We start from the raw sequence: 17,369 nt of genomic DNA, 5'->3' as shown, positions 1-17,369 counted from the left end.
ACATCCATGAATCACTTGTCACGTGCATGTGCTAACTCAAGAAGCCCATGATCAGAGCCATTGCTAGTCAGTGAAAGATTCCCAAGTACGACCGTGGAGACAGACACTCGATGCACATTCACTTCTACGACTCGTAGCGTTTGGACACACAAGAATAGATTGAAACGACTGAAGAAGTTGACGCTCAAGAGGAGGCTTGGCGAAATCGAGTCAAGACACATAATGCTTGCAACAACGGCTTCATTATCCTAGTGCATACCCGGCGGTGCCTTGCCACCTCGTCTTAGGCGCCGGCGACGACAGCCAGACTCTCGTAGATGGATTTCTTGACTGCGTAGAATGTGCCGCCAAACTGTGTCGCGGGACCACCGTCGGTCGGCAACCCAATGCTCTCCACGTTGATGCGGCCAGTCGTGGTCTTCCTGACAACCACTGACCCGTCTACAAGCAGTGTGCCTTCACCCCTGAACTCTGCCGTGTGTCCAGCTTGCTGCATTGCCTTCCGGAGATCGGCAAGACGGAGGTCGCCAACGTGCAAGGGTTGCGCATGCGAACGTGCCGCAGATGCCATGTTGCTGGGCACGACGTCAAGAGTTGGCTCCACCGCGACGCTTTCAGGTTGATCAGCGCTCTCGTCCATGGCATCTTCGGTCTTCAGGCGCTTTTTGGCTGCCTCATCCTCCTCCTTCTGGTCAGCCTTTGCGAGTGACAGCAGTCGGCCAGTCACTGTAGCAATGCTCAAGCCGCGGACATTCTGCCACCTCAATTGCTTGACCAGTGCTGGTGCAAGCTTGACAACCCATGCGTGGGTGTCGACACTGGCATCGATCGACGTGCCCATTGTCGGTGTATAGATGTCGATCGAGTCCTCAGCAAACAGCTGCTTGACGGCGGATGCGAGTTTCAGGGTTTCGTCTTCACCGCCGCTGGTTAGAATCAACTTCCGGGGCTGGATTAGAGGCAAAAGCATGTGCAAGCTGCGCTTGTCATGTATGCCACTGAAATCGACAAAGTCGATCTGCATGTGGATCTGCATTTTGTCGATGGTTACGACGAGCTTGGACGGACTGTTGGCGGATTCGTCCTCATCCTCGGGCACCTCATCGAGCTCATCTTGGACTGCCTCCTCTGCCTGGCCACCATCTGCATCGTCAGAGCCCCTACGCTTTAGTTGTGGCCTCTTCTGGCCAGTCTGGCCGTTATTCTTGCCCTTCGCGGTACTGTCGTCCCATTTGCGTTTCTTCCCAAAGCCGTCTTGCTCGGCGCTCTTGCTGATCATTTCCGCCTCTGCTGCATCCGCTTCAGCTCGCTCCTCAGCTCTCAGAAAATCTTCGGGGCGGATCAATTCTCCATAGTCGTCCGCTCGTTTCTTGCGGATGGCGTGCGGGAACATGCGGTCTCTGCCCTTCTTATTCCGCACGTCAAAGTCGTAGACACCTTTCTTCTTGAGCAGGATATTGATGCCCAGATCCTCGTCCGTGAGCGCCGCTTTCTTGCGACTGGCCTGCGCCAGTGTCGTCGCCGCGTTGAGCGCCTTGCCTTGCTGTTCGTCGTCGTCATCCTCGGAGTCAGACGAGGAATCGGAAACATCATCGGCAACGTCGCCCGCAGCCTCTAGTGCGGCAGTGCCGCCAACTTGCAGGGTTGTTTGCAGCTGACGCTGTTGCGCGAGCCACTGTTGGTAATTCGCAAGGTCGGGGCCCTCGAGAGGTTCTTTCTGCGCCAGGCGTATTTCAAGCTCACGCCCTGCTGGGTCAAGCTTCTCTTCTGAGCCCGCTTGGCGCTTTTCGCTCAGCCAAGACCACAGCATTCTGGCAGTGGACGGTCGACTCTTGGATGCCAATGGCGGCTCTTCCGTCAAAATGACAAGATTGAGTGGGTTCGACGCAATCTGTCTGAGGACTTGGTTCGAAAAACCCCATTCCAGGCTCGAATCGCTTGCCAGAATGACACGCCCGACGCTCATCTGGTCGTCAGATGGAGGTTGCAGAATCTTGTCGATTTGGCCTTTGCGGTCCAACAGCCTCATAAACTTGAAGTCAAACGGACCTGCCCCCTTCGTCTGGCCTGATCCTCCGGGTTTCTTGATGGTGTCCGCTACTGCCTCAAATTCGCGAACGATACTGTCGTCCATCCACTCAAGCATGCTGCGCACATATCTCATTGTGCTGTGCACGCTGCGGCTTGCCAGATACAATTTCGCAGATCTCAGGTTGCCGTCCTGGCTCTGCGAATCGGCTCGCCAAGCATGCTCTAGAAGATATGCCAGCTCCAGCATTCTGGCGCTGGAATCAGTGGGGATGAGCACCGTGCCGCCGTGGGCGACACAGTCCTTGATCTTCTCTAGCAGCAGCTCGTCTCTCTTAACACGGCCGCCAGCAACAGAAGGTTTCTCTCCACCTCGGCTACTACAAACAAGCGCGGTCGGCTTTCGTAGCTGCTCGATGACTTGTGCGCCTCCTCCTCCAGCTCCACCGAGCCAGGCAGCTCCAGCATAAACATTCTCACGTCCCTGATGCCAGTCCACGGCATGGACTATCGACTCCAATCCATGTTGAATGTGCCAAATGGTTCCTCCGAGGGTGTGGCCAGAGTTGTACGCTGTGATGGTCAACCCATTGAGTGGTGGTGAGAATGGAGATCCCAGAGGCTGATGCGGCTGCGAATATTTCAGCGGGTGGATGAGGGAGAAGTATGTCGAGATTTCGTCGTAGGTTGGCGGCTGTCGTAGTATGTTTGCCGATGTTGTGATTTGTTGCGACTCGTAATCTGACGCACCATCTAGGGTGTTCTTGGGGATTGTAGTTGCAGCCGCTGGGCTCGACGAATAGAGGTCCTGAAGGAGCGTCCGGCCCAGCGCAATTACTGGTGTTGTCGCGTAGACGGGAATGCGCGTAAACAGCGGGAAGTGTTTGCAGCAATGGGCGTAGGCGGCCAGGTGCTCGGTCGTGGCATGCGTCAACAGGATGAGTGATAATGTCGAGACCTGTCTATCAAGCGCCCTTGATGTCAGCATGTCTAGTCTTCATGACTGGCTCAGCAACGAGCCGTTGCTCTACATCATCTTGTCTCTTGGAATAGAATCGCCGCCGAGGTCCCTTAAAACCCCGACACGGCAATCAAAACTGCCCGAGCCGGAATGACGCACTTTTCGAGTTCCTTGAGCTTTTCGACATCAAATGAATCGTCCCAGCCGACATCGACGAGGACTTTTATGCCTCCATCAAGCTCCAGGATAGATTGCGACGCAGTCGAGTCGGACAGCGCGCCTTGCAAAGGCGTGTAGGTGAACATTGCTGCGTCATGAGAGCGCCATGCTCATGGCGAGATCCGGTTACTCGCAGGGAAGTTCGTCAGGAGCTGGGCTGGTCGGTGAGGGCGCCTGTATGTCAGTGGTTTGGGCCAACCGTTGTCGTCGTCGTCGCCGCTGCGAATTGAGGTTGTGTGAAGACAGTGACGCTGGAACCTAGCGCGTCCCCCAGCGTTGGCGGTTTGGCTGGACCCTCCCCTGTCGATTTGATTGGCCTAGCGCGCGGCACTCGAATCGTTCACCTCCGCACCAGGCCAGCAACGAGATTTCTGGAGACTTTGATGTGTGATATAAACATTGATCTCTCCAGATTGACCGGCCCAAGGGCAATTATCCAATGCATTACAACATGCAGGTCCATTATGAAGTGTATCACGTTAAATCTTGGCAGCAATAGCCAGCATGGGTTTCTACCATGTGTGTAGTGTGAACCAGATCGCTGTAGATTCTCTCCATTTATTGCCTTGTGAGCCAGAATTCCAGAGCCCACTTGCTGCTGATTCGATATTGACATGGACATCATAATGGTCCAATTCTGAAAGAATCGAGCAGTAGCTCCAGAACAGCTCTCTTGACGAGTAAGTCGTGGCATTTGCATGTGCTAAGGAACTGCAGATACATTGTAGTAGTGGGGTGGACTCCACCAGCTTTGACGCGACAGTTGATCGTCCCAAAGTTGTCAAAACCGTGGCCAGTTTGGGCCCACGCACCACAGGTATGGGAAGCTCTAGCTCCCCAAAGGCCCCTCTCCAGGCTGAACATTGTCCGCCAGACATCAACACCAAGCTGCCGGCCGGCTGCACTTGCGACAATATCGTGATGGCCACTTGGCTGAACCCCTGAAATCCTCTGCTGTCTTTCTCTCTCACTGTCGTCCAGCTCGCCCTTTCGGACCTTCCCCTCCCCGCACCCTGATCTGGCGCCCTCCAGGTCGCTGTCACGAATATCACGAGTCTCCATCCAACCATACTATCAGGCACTGAACCTTCGCGCCAGTTTGCCTATCCGACATGGCCGACTACTCCATGTACCATGCCCTCGGGCAAGGCGAGCAATACGATCCCAACGACCCCAATCGCAACACCCAGCCAGCACCTCAGCAGTTCCAGCCGCCAGTCGCTCAAAACCCCTACCAGCCCGGCTACGGTGTGCCAGCTCCTCCGCAGGCAGGCCAGCAATACTATGGTAGCCCTTCACCTGCAGGAGCCCCGGGGTTTCTGCCTCCACAGGCCCAGGCGCCACCGCAGATGGGAGACAACGGGCTGGCTGGCCAGATGGCTGGCATGAGCTTGGGCGATGGCCACTCCACACTGCGCAAGAAGAAGAAGGACAGGCACGCATACCACACAGTCGAGGCACCTGCTGGGAGCTCACAAGCCTTCAATGGCATGCCGCCCGCGGGCATACCTGCGACTCCCTACCTGAATGCCGAGGTCGGGTCTCCTCAGCCAGGCATGCACAGCCAGTTCCCAGCAGCGGTGAATGCGCCGTTCAACCCTGCCGTCCCTGCGACCGCGGCTGAGTTCGCCGCGAGGAGCGGCCAGCCCGAACAAGCACAATCGCCAGCTTTTGTGCCCGCTGCTGGTGGTCCTGGAGGTCAAGTGTCGGCCGACGACATCCCCAGTGTTCCCATTTCTCGAGACGCACCTCAGCAGTACTACCTCAGCAATGTCTATCCCACCTTTGAGCGCCATGTACCTCCCCCAGCCACTGTGTCGTTCGTCGCATACGACCAGGGCAATTCGTCGCCAAAATACACTCGCCTGACCATGAACAACATTCCTGCCACCTCGGAAGGGCTGAATAGCACCGGGCTGCCTCTAGGTCTGCTGCTCCAGCCACTTGCACCACTGCAGCCAGGCGAGGCGGAAATTCCGGTTCTGGACTTTGGGGACCAAGGGCCGCCACGCTGCCGGAGATGCCGGGCTTACATCAACCCTTTCATGATGTTCCGTTCTGGTGGCGGCAAATTCGTCTGCAACCTCTGCACATATCCGAACGACACACCTTCTGAATACTTTTGCGCCACCACCCCTCAGGGAGTGCGGGTCGACAGAGACCAAAGACCAGAGCTGTCTCGGGGCACCGTTGAGTTCACCGTCCCTAAGGAGTACTGGACGAAAGAGCCTACAGGTTTGCACTGGCTATTCGCGATCGACGTGACCCAGGAGTCTTACAACAAAGGCTTCTTGGAGGCTTTCTGCGAGGGCGTGCTTTCTGCTCTATATGCTCCAGAGGGTCAAGAAGAGGACGAGAATGGAGAGCCGAGACGCCGCCTCCCACCAGGGGCTAAAGTTGGTTTTGTCACATATGACAAGGACATTCACTTCTACAACTGCAACGTATGTGCTCCTCCGAGACTAAAATCGCACCCGAGTATTACTAACGCCTCCTTCAGTCCGCTCTCGAGCAAGCTCAGATGATGATCATGCCTGATATTGAGGATCCATTCGTCCCCTTGAGCGACGGGTTGTTTGTGGATCCATACGAATCAAGAGCTGTCATCACGTCTCTTCTCGCTCGTCTTCCTACGCTCTTTGCCGACATCAAGAACCCGGAGCCTGCTCTCTATCCCGCCCTGAGCTCTTGTTTGGCTGCATTGGAGAAAACTGGCGGCAAGATTGTTGCCTCCGTGTCTGCTCTACCGACCTGGGGCCCGGGCAGGCTCTTTCTGCGCGATGATGGCAAGTACCAAGGCGGCGAGCCAGACAAGAAGTTGTTCACCACCGAGCATCCCGCCTGGAAGAAACTGTCTGAGCAGATGGTGGCAGCGGGCGTCGGTGCTGACTTCTTCATGGCGGCCCCATCGGGTGGCTACTTGGACATTGCGACTATCGGTAAGCTGAGCTTCCTCATGTGCAGCCTACTATCGGCTAACCTTCTTCAGGTCATGTTTCTGCCCAGACTGGTGGAGAGACATTCTACTACCCAAATTTTGTAGCTGGCAGAGACAACACAAAGCTGTCTCTCGAGATCAAGCACACGGTAACGAGGGAGACAGGCTACCAAGCACTAATGAAGGTCCGGTGTTCGAATGGTCTGCAGATTTCGGGATACCACGGAAACTTCATACAACACACGTTCGGTGCCGATTTAGAGATTGGCGTGATTGACGCGGATAAGGCTGTCGGCGTGACATTCAGCCATGATGGCAAGCTTGACTCCAAGCTCGACGCCCACTTCCAGGCTGCGCTCCTCTACACTACAGCCTCTGGACAGCGAAGAGTGCGATGCTGCAACGTGATAGCTAGCGTCAGCGACAACGCGAGGGACTGCATGAAGTTCATCGACCAGGATGCAGTTTACACAATCCTTGCTAAGGAAGCCGCCACCAAGCTGGCTTCATCGAGCTCGTCTCTCAGGGATATTCGTCTTGGCCTGACAGAAAGGACGATCGACATCCTGGCCGCTTATCGCAAGAACTTCTCTGCACAGAACCACCCGCCGGGACAACTCGTCATGCCCGAGAAGCTCAAGGAGTTCTCAATGTACATGCTCGGTCTGCAAAAGGGGCGTGCTTTCAAGGGCGGTAGCGAGACTTCAGACCGCCGCGTGCACGAGATGCGCATGATTCGGTCCATGGGCGCTCTGGAGCTCAGTCTCTATGCCTACCCGAGGATGATCTCGCTTCACAACCTCGCTCCCGAAGAGGGCTTTGCCGACGCGGAGACGGGTCATCTCAAGATGCCCCCGGCCATCCGCACATCCTTCAGTAGAGTGGAGCCTGGCGGCGTGTATCTCATCGACAATGGCCAACAGTGCCTCCTGTGGCTGCACGCGCAAACCTCGCCAAATCTGCTTATTGACCTCTTTGGCGACGACAAGGATAGCCTGGGCAAGCTCGATCCATACAGTTCGACGCTGCCAGTGCTCGAGACCCACCTAAACGCCCAGGTGCGCAACATTGTCGAGTTCCTCAAGACGCTGCGCGGATCCAAGGCGCTGTCGCTGCAGCTTGCGCGACAGGGTATGGACGGCGCCGAGTACGAGTTTGCACGCATGCTGTACGAGGATCGCAACAACGAGGCGCAGAGCTACGTCGACTGGCTCGTGCACATCCACAAGGGCGTGCAACTCGAGGTAAGTCATGACTCTAGTTCCTTCTGAAGCCGGGGCCCATCCCTCAGTGTTCTGTGCTGTTGACATTTTCACCGCCATTTTGTGGCACTTTGCTAACAAATCAACCAATTTCTTGCAGCTTGCTGGATCCCGGGGCAAGTCGGAAAGCGACAGCAGCTCAATACCAGGCTTCTCTGGCTTCCGTCCTCAGTTCTACTAGAACCGAGTTGTTCATTTCTTCGCTCGGCGAAACACTCAGTCGTCAGATTTAGGTGGTGGCAGACATCCAGCTTGAGGAAAACAGAAAACGATGCGAACTTGACGGTATAAGCGATATTCATGTGCATAGCAGGAGTAACAACAGTAGAAGAGGAGCAAAAAGAGAGAATACCCCCACCCCAAAATGAGCAGGCTATGCTGTAATGTCACACACAGTCCGTACCAAGTATGTAGTGCCACGTCCATGTTCCCCCCGACAGGTGGCGCTCAACACCTAGAGCCCAGACCACACACGCTGCGTGACTTCGCAATGTGTCAAGAGAAGTATATGCACAGAGCCACAGTCACAAAAGTGCCCCCCGTGCTCAATCCGATGGTCGTTGTGCGAAGCTACGCTGCTCAGAACAATCAAAGCGAGCCAAGGTGTTTCGGTTTGCCGGCCAAGACCCGAACTGACTCGAGCACAGAAAACGCTGGTTCGGGCGCGCGGATTGCAGAGGAAGAAAGGCACACACGCGCGGCGCACCACTACTCCAAGCTATGCCGTTCACAGGAGCCAGCGTGATCACTTTGGGCGTTGTTTGATTGGGGCTACGCTGGCCTTGGTGTTAAACCCCCCCCCCCCCAATATCCTTAGTCTCTCTCCCCACTTAAGCTAGGACTATTGGGGGCTTCGGAGAATTTCTCAACAGGCGCGGGAGTCAAATGGAGTGAGCACAGTAGTGGTCGGGAGCTTGCCATTGTGGTGGGTGTGCCGCCCCCCGCTAAACCTTTCCCGAAGGTTAAATCACGAGAATTCGCCCGTGCTCTGAGACACGGCCAGGATTCATCGTCCGCGAAATTTAAGTAGCACGTGCGTGGCGGCTTGTATAGTCAGTACATAAGGGACCAACCTGAGAAATGAATTACCTAGAGGTCGTCGCACCAAACTGGTGCAAGCAGATCGGCAGAGGTGGTGAGGTTCCGTTGCGGGTGCGAATACAGCGGGTATTGTGAATAAGAGATGGTAGCTGGTGAGTACGTTCTCAACACAGCTGACAATGAGCGCAGCCCAGCCGAGGTGCCAAGTCCGGGACACAATGCAAGTGATCGAAAGTCTAGCTTGACAGCTCGCAGTAGTTGTAAGTGTGCACGGACGCTCGGAGGTCATGCAAGAAATAGGGGATGACTGAGATGGTGACGACCCGAGATATGCTGGAGCGCAGGCATCATATCCGCGCAATGCATTAGTCTCTCATCAAAGACACTGAACAGAGCATTGCCATCTCGATGTATGATGCCATCGGCTAGCACCTCATTCGATAACATTACTGCTCTGAAAGGAAAAATCGGTCGGTATGCTCACGAATAGGGACTCACTTGTACGTAGGGTACTAAGCAGCACGCGACAAACCCATGATTATCAGGCTAGGGCCAGGATCACCAGCTCGCTTTAGCCTGTAGTCCCTGTTCATCGCCGCAAGGCTACCGAGGTAGTAGGGTCGCCTTGTCTTCTAAAGCACGGTCGCCAGCTTTCGGGTGATGTGATAAAGCTGTTGCGTTTTTGAAGCGCCTCAGGACCACGGACTCGAGATCATTACAGAAGCATAACTTCAACATCAGCACGCCAGCCGAAGTCCGCTGTGTTGCGTCATGATCGTCGTGGTGATGGTGGAAAGCACAGTGAGGAAGGCTCGGGCGATTATAGTCGGAAGGCGGAATCTCCTCCAATGGCGCTACGCAACCAACCATAGCAGCGGGTTGACAAAAGCGCGAATCTGTGCAGCGAACGATCCGCTAACTTGTGCGCCATCGGCAACGTCTTGGGGGAGATTTGACCACTTGTGTTGTGAACACTTTCCCGCTGAAGGGAGTGTGGGTGAAACGGGGGCGCAGCCCATGCCTTCGAATGGTTGAAGAGTCGCACCCGAAATTAGTGGAGGTGGCATTGGGCTGATCGACTCATGGACCAATGTTGTGACGAGCTCTGCCGCAAACCACGTCTGATCATGGCAGAGTAGCGCCTGGGACGTGCATGCCTGTCTCATCAGGTAGGTGTCTGGACTGGGCAGCGAGCAAAGCCGGCGGAGCCTTGCTACGTATTGTCGTGCACACGGGCCGGCAGCACTAGGCATCGACATCGGCAGCAGGCATTGCATTGCCAACAGCACTATGCACTGGGCCAAGCTGGAGACTTCTGAGGTACACTATGTGCTTCTCATGGGGTGCGATCAGAGCCGTGCCGAAGCCGATCGAAGCATTCGCTCGGCTAGGCGATGGCCAGCCAGCCCAGCTGGCCGTGGACTGCTGTAAATAGTCAACAGCATAATTAGGATGTCGAGTCATGCACAGGTTGAGAGTGGTTTAGTTGGTGTATGCTGTGGCTGGCGTGCCCATCGAGCCGGTATGGGGCCGACATCTCGGACCGATGCGCTTGCGAGACAGGAGCTGGATGTACATGAAGCGATTTGTGATAGTGTGGGGCGGCGGATGGATGGCTCGACTAGTCTCGCGCCTCCACAAATCATGCCTAGTCTGTTGTATCCACCTCGATGCAACGTCAGCGTGGTCCAGGAGCGGCCTCCGGTTCAAGATGGTGACAGATGCCCAAGCTGGGCAGTTGCGGCGTCGTGTCCAGTCGGGAGACGAGGAGGCTGGGGCTGGGGCCCGGTTCGCAGGGCGGTGCCAGTTGACTGGGTTTGGACAGTTCAGCCACGCGCCGTGCAGATCAATGTGACGTGGAGGGGCCGAGGCGGGCCGCATGACGTTGTTTGGTAATTATTGTGGATGGTGAGAACGGCGAGGACTGAAGCTGGCCGGCTCGAGATCGCCTCACCTACCTTAATTAGTGCAATCAGTCAATCCGGTTCGGGGACCATTACGGGGCTTGCCCTGGGCGGATCGCGCCTTCCGAGTGGACGCGGCAGACGTGGCACGGCACGCGTGCCTCAGGCGCTCGCTGGCTCTGCTTCCCTCCCTCCCTCCCTCTTGAGAGGTCATGCTTCGATTATCCGAACACGACGCCCTCGGCAGCCCTGCCTGCTCCTCTTGGCCACGCAGAGAGCATGCGTCTCGAGTGCCTATGGCCCAGGCGGTCGTGCTGCACCCCACTGTCCAGCTTTCTGCATGCTACACCACGCATGACCTTTCTTCGCCCGGGGTGGGCTGACCTGCTGCTGCAGGCACTGACCCTGCATCCATCACAATCTCGATTCCCGTCACATCATGAACCGCCAGGGTCTTCAGGGGTTCAGGCAGTTCAAGCACTAGTCTACGTGTATACAAGCCTCGCAGCTCGTGCCCGCTATTTGGGTTTATCATGTACGCCTGAGACCTCCCCGGTCGGCCTCGTCGCACCATCTTGGGATCTCGGCATTACAGCAGCTACTTGCCATACAAAAGTTCTGGCTGGCATTGTCAACCAAGACCTCCCGGCCTCGCATCATGACCAATGACACCACAAGTCTCCCCCTCACAGTCTTGATCGCGAAATGGAAGAGCTGTGACGGTTTCAAGACTCAACCACGGGCACACTAAAGACGACGCCACTCCTTCACGAAACACGTCGTGTAGTTGCCCATTTCCTGCTCCGATTTCGGTCCAACTCGCCGAAAATGTCTTCTGGGACCATCTGGCAATTCCCAAACGAGGCAGGACACCTTCCAAGTGAATCAAGTTCAGGCCGTTTCCCAACCTCAGCGTATCGGCCCCATGGCTCGACAGTAGCTGTCCCATGCCCTCGACTAAGCTGTTCTGGGCAGATCGGTTTCAACAAAGGTATTATGCGCAGCCTGGCGCAGGCGGAGCCACAGCTTCGGAGCTCCTTGCCGACAGGCCTCGCCGATGTGCAGGCGTGCTGGGATTAAGTGCCAGTCATGAAGTAAGCATCGAGATGCCGTACCGGGGGTCTGGGCGAGTCAGTACAGCCCTAACCTGCCCCGGGTCGAAAACTTGTTGGAAGATCTCAAAGTCCGTTGGACATACGGTGCCACTGTTCGAAGCTCCACCAGTGCTGGTGCTTTCATGAGTCGCCTTGGACTTGCTCCTCGAACTTGACCCGCCCGTCTTGCTTTTCTTCGACAAGTCGTCAATGATGAGCTGGGAAGTGCTCTGGGACACGTCTTCAAACACAAAGGCCACGTGCTTGAAGTGGCCTCTGATGTCTGGGTCGTACAGGAAAATGTCTCGCCACAACTCGGCAAGCTCCAACGGCGGGTTGCGGTGGCTGTTGCCCAGCCCAAAGTCCGCAATTACGGCGTAGTCGTGGTTTTCCCAGTTGCACAGTCGCAACGCACCGCGGATCTTGTCCCGCATCAATTCCTTTTCAACCTCGAACGCATACGTGGTGCCCATGTGGCTGAGCTTTGGCCAGCGCACAGCAGGGACAGAGATGACGGGAAGCGCGCGCCACTCCGCCTCGTCCTTCTCCTTGTAGTTTTCGTGTGGGCCGCGGAAGACGATCACATTTTTGGAATATATTGCACCACACGAAGGTATCGGGTAGTTGGACGGCCGTGTGCCAGCGACTGGGGTTGCTAGTGTCGCCGACAAGTTACTTCGCCGGCATAGCCGTTCTTCATAGCCAACCTAAGCAATCCAGGTTGATCAGCTTGCTTTCCTTCAAGGCTGTCATGATGATGGAGCTCAGACAATACTGAGGCTTGCATCGGCTCGAATCTCGGGAGGCGTGTTCAAGGTGACACGTACCACACCCGTCTCCCAGTCACCTCCAGGTCTCTTGTCGTTGGCGGTGCAGATGAAGGGGATTCCCAGAGGAACATGGACATGGTCCAGCCAATTGAAGATGAAGTCCACTGGGTCACCTTGGCATATGTCTATCGTGCGTCAGCGTTATGGAGGTTGGCCCCAACTTGCTGCAAGCATTACAGCGATTCTCTACTTACGGAATTCGGGAGGGGTCAATTCAATCTGGCCGGGGCTGGTCGTCCAAGGGAGATCTGCCAGCGGCTGCGAGACCAAGTAAGAATGCGTTGGCCAGTGGGTGTAATACTCTCGGAGGTATGGTATGTATCGCCTTTTCGTTTCGGCTGCAACCTCTGACGGTTTTGGTTTCGACGGTGGCATCTCCAGACGGGCTTCCTGTGTAAGCTCTTGGCGAGGCGGCACAGGCTGACAGAGTGCACCACTTTGGCGGCACAAGCAAGCTTGGTCGGGCGGAAGGCTGGGGACAGTCGAAGGGGGGTTCTAGTTGAGTCCGGACGGCCCCGTCATTCGCAGCCATCCAAGGTGCAAGCCAAGAACTTATAGCAAGTTCTAGAGGCAGACAGCAGACGTGCACTTGCATGCACTTACAGAGAGAAATGCAACCCCGCCAGGACAAGAAAGCCAGAGTTTTCGGCCGAGGGTAGGATGCGCCTCGCCTGTCACACCGGTTTATATGGAGAAAGACCCAGTCGTTTTATTCCTCTCAGACCTAGCATGTCTTGGAGAGTGGCTCCCTGAGTCTGTACCTCACAAACACCTCCTGGTAAGAAGACTCGGCTTGGCCGCCAGGAACCCAGAGACAGCCGGGACAACCTCACAGAGGCAAAAGTGCCATCAGACATATCTGTCCGCCTCCGTGGTACAAGATCCAGGCGGGTGGGTTTCCATGGAAGGCATGCAGATAACCGGCGTCTGGCAGATCTCACATGTGTGCCCACTGCCTGCAGAATCGAGGAACAGAGAGTATCCATGCACGGGGAGGGAAGGACGTCCCTCCATGGATTACCTAGTCACGACCGAGGGCAGGCCCAAGGAACAAAGGCAGGGGCGACTTGGCCGGGGCGAGCGATGCAAGCCACAAAGACAGACCCAGCCGAGCCGCTTATGCAGATGCCGATAGCCAGAGGAGAGCCTCCTGGGAAGCCAGGCCTCTCTGTATGTGAGCTCAGGGAACAGGGCAGTATTGTGGAACGGGGGGGTGACATTCCTCTCCGCCGGAGTCACTGACACTTGAGAGGCTGGCCTCTAGGGTTGGTTGCGTAAGGGTGCTGCTGATGGATAGCATGATGGCCAAGATAGAGACGACGCAAGTCATTGGCGGGGAAGCGTGGCGAGTTGCCGATAGGTCGAAACAACGTACCATGTCCATCAACGCCCTGGCATGCGTCGTGGAAGCGCGGGCAGTCTCCTCCGGCCCTGCTAGTCTCAAGAGGTCGAGATTGCCGCGGAGTCGGCTGCGCGCTGTGCGGACACTTGCTGAGCAGAAAGGAGAGAGAGACAGAGAGAGACAGATTGTGGTGTGGAAACGGCATGTCATTGCGGGTGGAATTCGAGGCGGCGCAACATCACGGGGAACCCTGGACGACTACGGGCTGCCGGGAATAAAGAGTCTAGGTTGTGGACAACGACATGAGAGCGAGGCTGGACCCATGTAGCTCCTGTGGCCACCTGAGTCTCGACCCAAGCACGAGACCGGGAGGCAACGACCGAGCCCATTGCTGCCGCCTGTTGGATGGATCGGGACTCGAAGCTGCATTCACGACATCGACAAGGAGGACGGCCATGGGCGGGCGAATGGAGCCAACCGAGAGTTTCGCGTCGAGCAGGTTGTTTCAGATAGAAACTCGCGGCGTGGCTGAGTGCCGGATCAGCGTCAGTACGTAACGTACTTGAAGTACTTGAAGTACTTAGCGTACCTACACTAACGTAGGGGAGAGCAGGGACAGGCGGGAACACGAGGGAGAGGGCAGTTGCGTCACGGAAAATGACCAACGCAGGGCAGGGCAGGACGGCCCAGCGCGCTGGCTCTGGGGTGTGAACCAAGCAGCATTTGGCTGTAGCGGTGGTCAAACATACGTTAGGTGCTTTACGTACTCTGTATATTGGGTGTGGTTGGGATTGGCCGAGGCCTCGAGACGAGGGGCCATCGAGCCATGGATGGATGGAAGGGCCCACGGGCGATGCATGTGCGGCGCATGCTGCGGTCCACCTCTGGACCCTTGCCCAGGCAGCGCGCGGATTTCTTTCCTCCAGTCGGGGTGGTGGGCTGGGCTGGGCTGGGCAGTCCACTTGAGCAAGTAGCCTTGGAACTTTGGGACGAGGCCTTCACGAGGCACGACAGAGCACCCCCCACTCATTCACTGCAAGTGGTCGGTCAGTCAGTCAGCCAGTGCAGTGCGGCTACAGGGAGTGAGTGAGTGGGTGGTGCTCCGGCAGCGCGACCCGCTGCCCACTTGCACCCACTTGCACCAGCCCTGGAGCCCGTGCGACCACCGGGCCACCAACCCAGGCGGAAGCCTCGATCCAGAACCTTGCATCCTGATGCCGGCCCTGCACGCGCCGCCTCAACGCCAGCATCGCCAGCAGTCCAGCAGCCAGCACACGCACCATGGCCGCCGTGGCAAATCCCCTGCGCTCCCGGCTCCTCGTCCGCCCAGTGGCGAGACCCTGCCTGTCCTCTGGCTTCTTTGCCTCGCCGCACGCACGCACGCCTAAGCCGGCCCGGTCCGCCCACATCTCGACGACGGCGCGAGCCCTGGCTCTCTCCAGACCCGTTGCGGCGCTCCTGCAAGACAAGGAGGCCGGCGAGATTCCTGACGTGCGTGTCGAGGGCTTCGTCAGGTCGGTTCGCTCGCAGAAGCGGCACAGCTTCGTGGCTCTGGGAGATGGCTCATCGCTTGATCCGCTCCAGGCCGTGGTCCCGGCCGACCTTGCGGAGGGGTGAGTCCCAAGGCCCATGTGTCATGCGCATATATACAATTATCAAAAAGTCCGGTAGCTGATGCGTCAACCATCTCTGCTTTCCTGGAGGACAGGCTCACAATAGGTGCCGCCGTACGTCTCCAAGGGTCATGGAGTCCGTCACCAGGGCGTGGCCAGAGCCACGAGTTACAGGTCACTAAGGCTGATGTCCTGGGACCATCGGACGCGAGGGTAAGCTCCAAATAGCTGTGGATGAGCGGCACATTTGTGCAACCTTTGATACAGAGAGCTCTTCTCGTGCTAAGATGTGAACCTCCTCTAGTCGTTCCCTGTCCAGAAGAAGTATCAGACGCTCGAGTACCTTAGGACGATTCCGCATATGCGGCCAAGGATACCGTTCAATGCCGTCGTCCTGCGGTTCCGGTCACAGCTGATATCCTCACTCACGCGCTTCTTTGACAGCCGCCAATTCGTGCAGACCCAGACGCCCGTCTTCACTTCTGCCGACTGCGAGGGCGCGGGCGAGGTTTTCCACGTGACTGCCGGGTCCAGTGAGCAAGGAGGCAACAGCGGCGGCGATGACACCAAAGAAGCATCCTTCTTCCGCCGTCCTGTGTACTCGACCGTCTCTGGGCAGCTCCACCTCGAGGCTCTTGCACAGTCCCTGGGCCACGTGTGGACGCTGTCGCCAACGTTTCGGGCCGAGCACAGCGACACGCCGAGACATCTGAGCGAGTTCTACATGCTCGAGGCAGAATTGAATTTCACCGAGGACATGAGCGCTGTGATGCAGCTTGTCGAAGACATGCTCAGACACGTCGCAGCGGACTTATCGGAGCTCCCAACTTTTGAGGAAATCACCAGGGAACAAGGAAGGTCGCCCGACTTAGCGCCTGCTGGAGAAGTGCTGCGACGCTGGGAAGGGCTGCGGTCTCCTTCTGCGTGGCCGCGCATCACTTATGCTCGAGCCATCGAGCTACTCAAGAACGCTACGACAGAGCATGATGTGAAATTTGAACGCGAGCCTGTCTGGGGCACAGATCTGTCAACGGAGCATGAGAAATGGATAGCTGCAAACCTCGGCAACGGGAACACGCCAGTGTTTGTCACAAACTACCCAAGAGACATCAAGGCATTCTACATGAAGGTCGCCGACGGGACCTCTGATTCGGCTGGTGGTGAGGCAATGACATCTCGGCAGACTGTCGAGTGCTTCGACTTGCTGGTACCCGACTTTTGCGAGATTGCCGGAGGCTCCATGCGCGAGCACCGGTTCGACGAGCTGGTTCATGCCATGGAAGCGAGAGGCATGCCTACGGGAGTCTCGGGAGCTGCCCTCATAGACGACGAGATCAAGCCCAACAACAGCAATGGGGACGTCAACAACCTCGACTGGTACCTAGACCTTCGCCGTTGGGGTTGTGCCCCGCACGGTGGCTTTGGCCTAGGGTTCGACAGGTTGCTCTGCTATCTGACGGGCGTTCAGACGATCCGCGACACGACCGCGTTTCCACGCTGGTACGGCCGATGCGACTGTTAAGAACCATTGAGGCTGGTCTTGGTGGAAGGGCAGGGCATGGCTTGAGAACTTGAGCCTCGGGGTCCCTGCTGCTTCTGGCATTGTGATCCCGGTTCTTGTGTCGCTCGTCCAGCGTTACTCGATGCGGAAACCCTTGGACGGCTGCAAAGACCCTTTGGGCTGGTTTTCCTTCTGTGCAACCAGCCTGCAGCAATTGATTCAGATCTCACTGCGATCGGGGCGGCAGGGGTGCCAGGGAGATCGTGGAGCGGTATCATCATGTCTCGGCAACCCTCATCACTGTGAAATTCCCTAGTGTTGACTGAGACACTCCCGCTGTAGGAACCGCCCCGTTACGCACGCGACGGTGGGGGCGGATTCTGCATCTGCAAGAACATGCGGGATTTCTTGGGGAGCAGTCACCTCTCTGACTTCCACGGCGACCACCAGCGCTCAATCCGAGGGTTCAACTACAACTATGTTTGTTACGACGATATCACTTGCAGCCAAGTCACTCACCGCAATGGAGTATGACGTACAAACAAATCAATAGCGCAACGTGGGCTTGGAACATTGAAAGTTTGGGGCGTTCACTCATCAGCCCGGACGACGAGACAGTATTGACGCAAGCCAGAC

At 56.8% G+C, this 17,369-nt stretch overlaps 4 protein-coding genes across 4 annotated transcripts; 2 read left to right on the top strand and 2 right to left on the bottom strand.

The window, feature by feature from the left end:
• Positions 1-283: 283 nt before the first annotated feature.
• B0I36DRAFT_374796 (RNA-metabolising metallo-beta-lactamase) lies at positions 284-3,294 on the bottom strand (the record flags this gene model as incomplete). Its single annotated transcript, XM_046160308.1, has 2 exons — positions 284-2,990; positions 3,149-3,294. The coding sequence occupies 2 exons, from the start codon at positions 3,292-3,294 to the stop codon at positions 284-286; spliced, it is 2,853 nt and encodes a 950-aa protein (XP_046011500.1).
• A 718-nt stretch (positions 3,295-4,012) lies between these two features.
• Positions 4,013-7,529, top strand: B0I36DRAFT_325273 (uncharacterized protein). The gene is made up of 3 exons (XM_046154216.1): positions 4,013-5,652; positions 5,709-6,147; positions 6,198-7,529. The coding sequence occupies exons 1-3, from the start codon at positions 4,321-4,323 to the stop codon at positions 7,415-7,417; spliced, it is 2,991 nt and encodes a 996-aa protein (XP_046011499.1). The 5' UTR covers positions 4,013-4,320; the 3' UTR covers positions 7,418-7,529.
• Positions 7,530-11,231: 3,702 nt separating this feature from the next.
• B0I36DRAFT_129455 (uncharacterized protein) lies at positions 11,232-12,808 on the bottom strand. The gene is made up of 3 exons (XM_046148181.1): positions 12,472-12,808; positions 12,275-12,402; positions 11,232-12,154 (listed from the first exon to the last, which is right to left on the bottom strand). Exons 1-3 carry the CDS (start codon positions 12,650-12,652, stop codon positions 11,441-11,443), a joined length of 1,023 nt encoding a protein of 340 aa, XP_046011498.1. The 5' UTR covers positions 12,653-12,808; the 3' UTR covers positions 11,232-11,440.
• A 2,092-nt stretch (positions 12,809-14,900) lies between these two features.
• On the top strand, positions 14,901-16,754 carry B0I36DRAFT_245524 (uncharacterized protein; the record flags this gene model as incomplete). The annotated part of the gene is made up of 3 exons (XM_046150164.1): positions 14,901-15,232; positions 15,328-15,445; positions 15,537-16,754. The coding sequence occupies 3 exons, from the start codon at positions 14,901-14,903 to the stop codon at positions 16,752-16,754; spliced, it is 1,668 nt and encodes a 555-aa protein (XP_046011497.1).
• Positions 16,755-17,369: the final 615 nt, after the last annotated feature.

This window comes from Microdochium trichocladiopsis (genome assembly GCF_020744255.1).
Source record: "Microdochium trichocladiopsis strain MPI-CAGE-CH-0230 chromosome Unknown B0I36scaffold_6, whole genome shotgun sequence".
NCBI classification, from domain to species: Eukaryota; Fungi; Ascomycota; class Sordariomycetes; order Xylariales; family Microdochiaceae; genus Microdochium; species Microdochium trichocladiopsis.
Note: the sequence above shows the minus strand (reverse complement) of the source record. Positions and strands in the feature narration are given on the sequence as shown.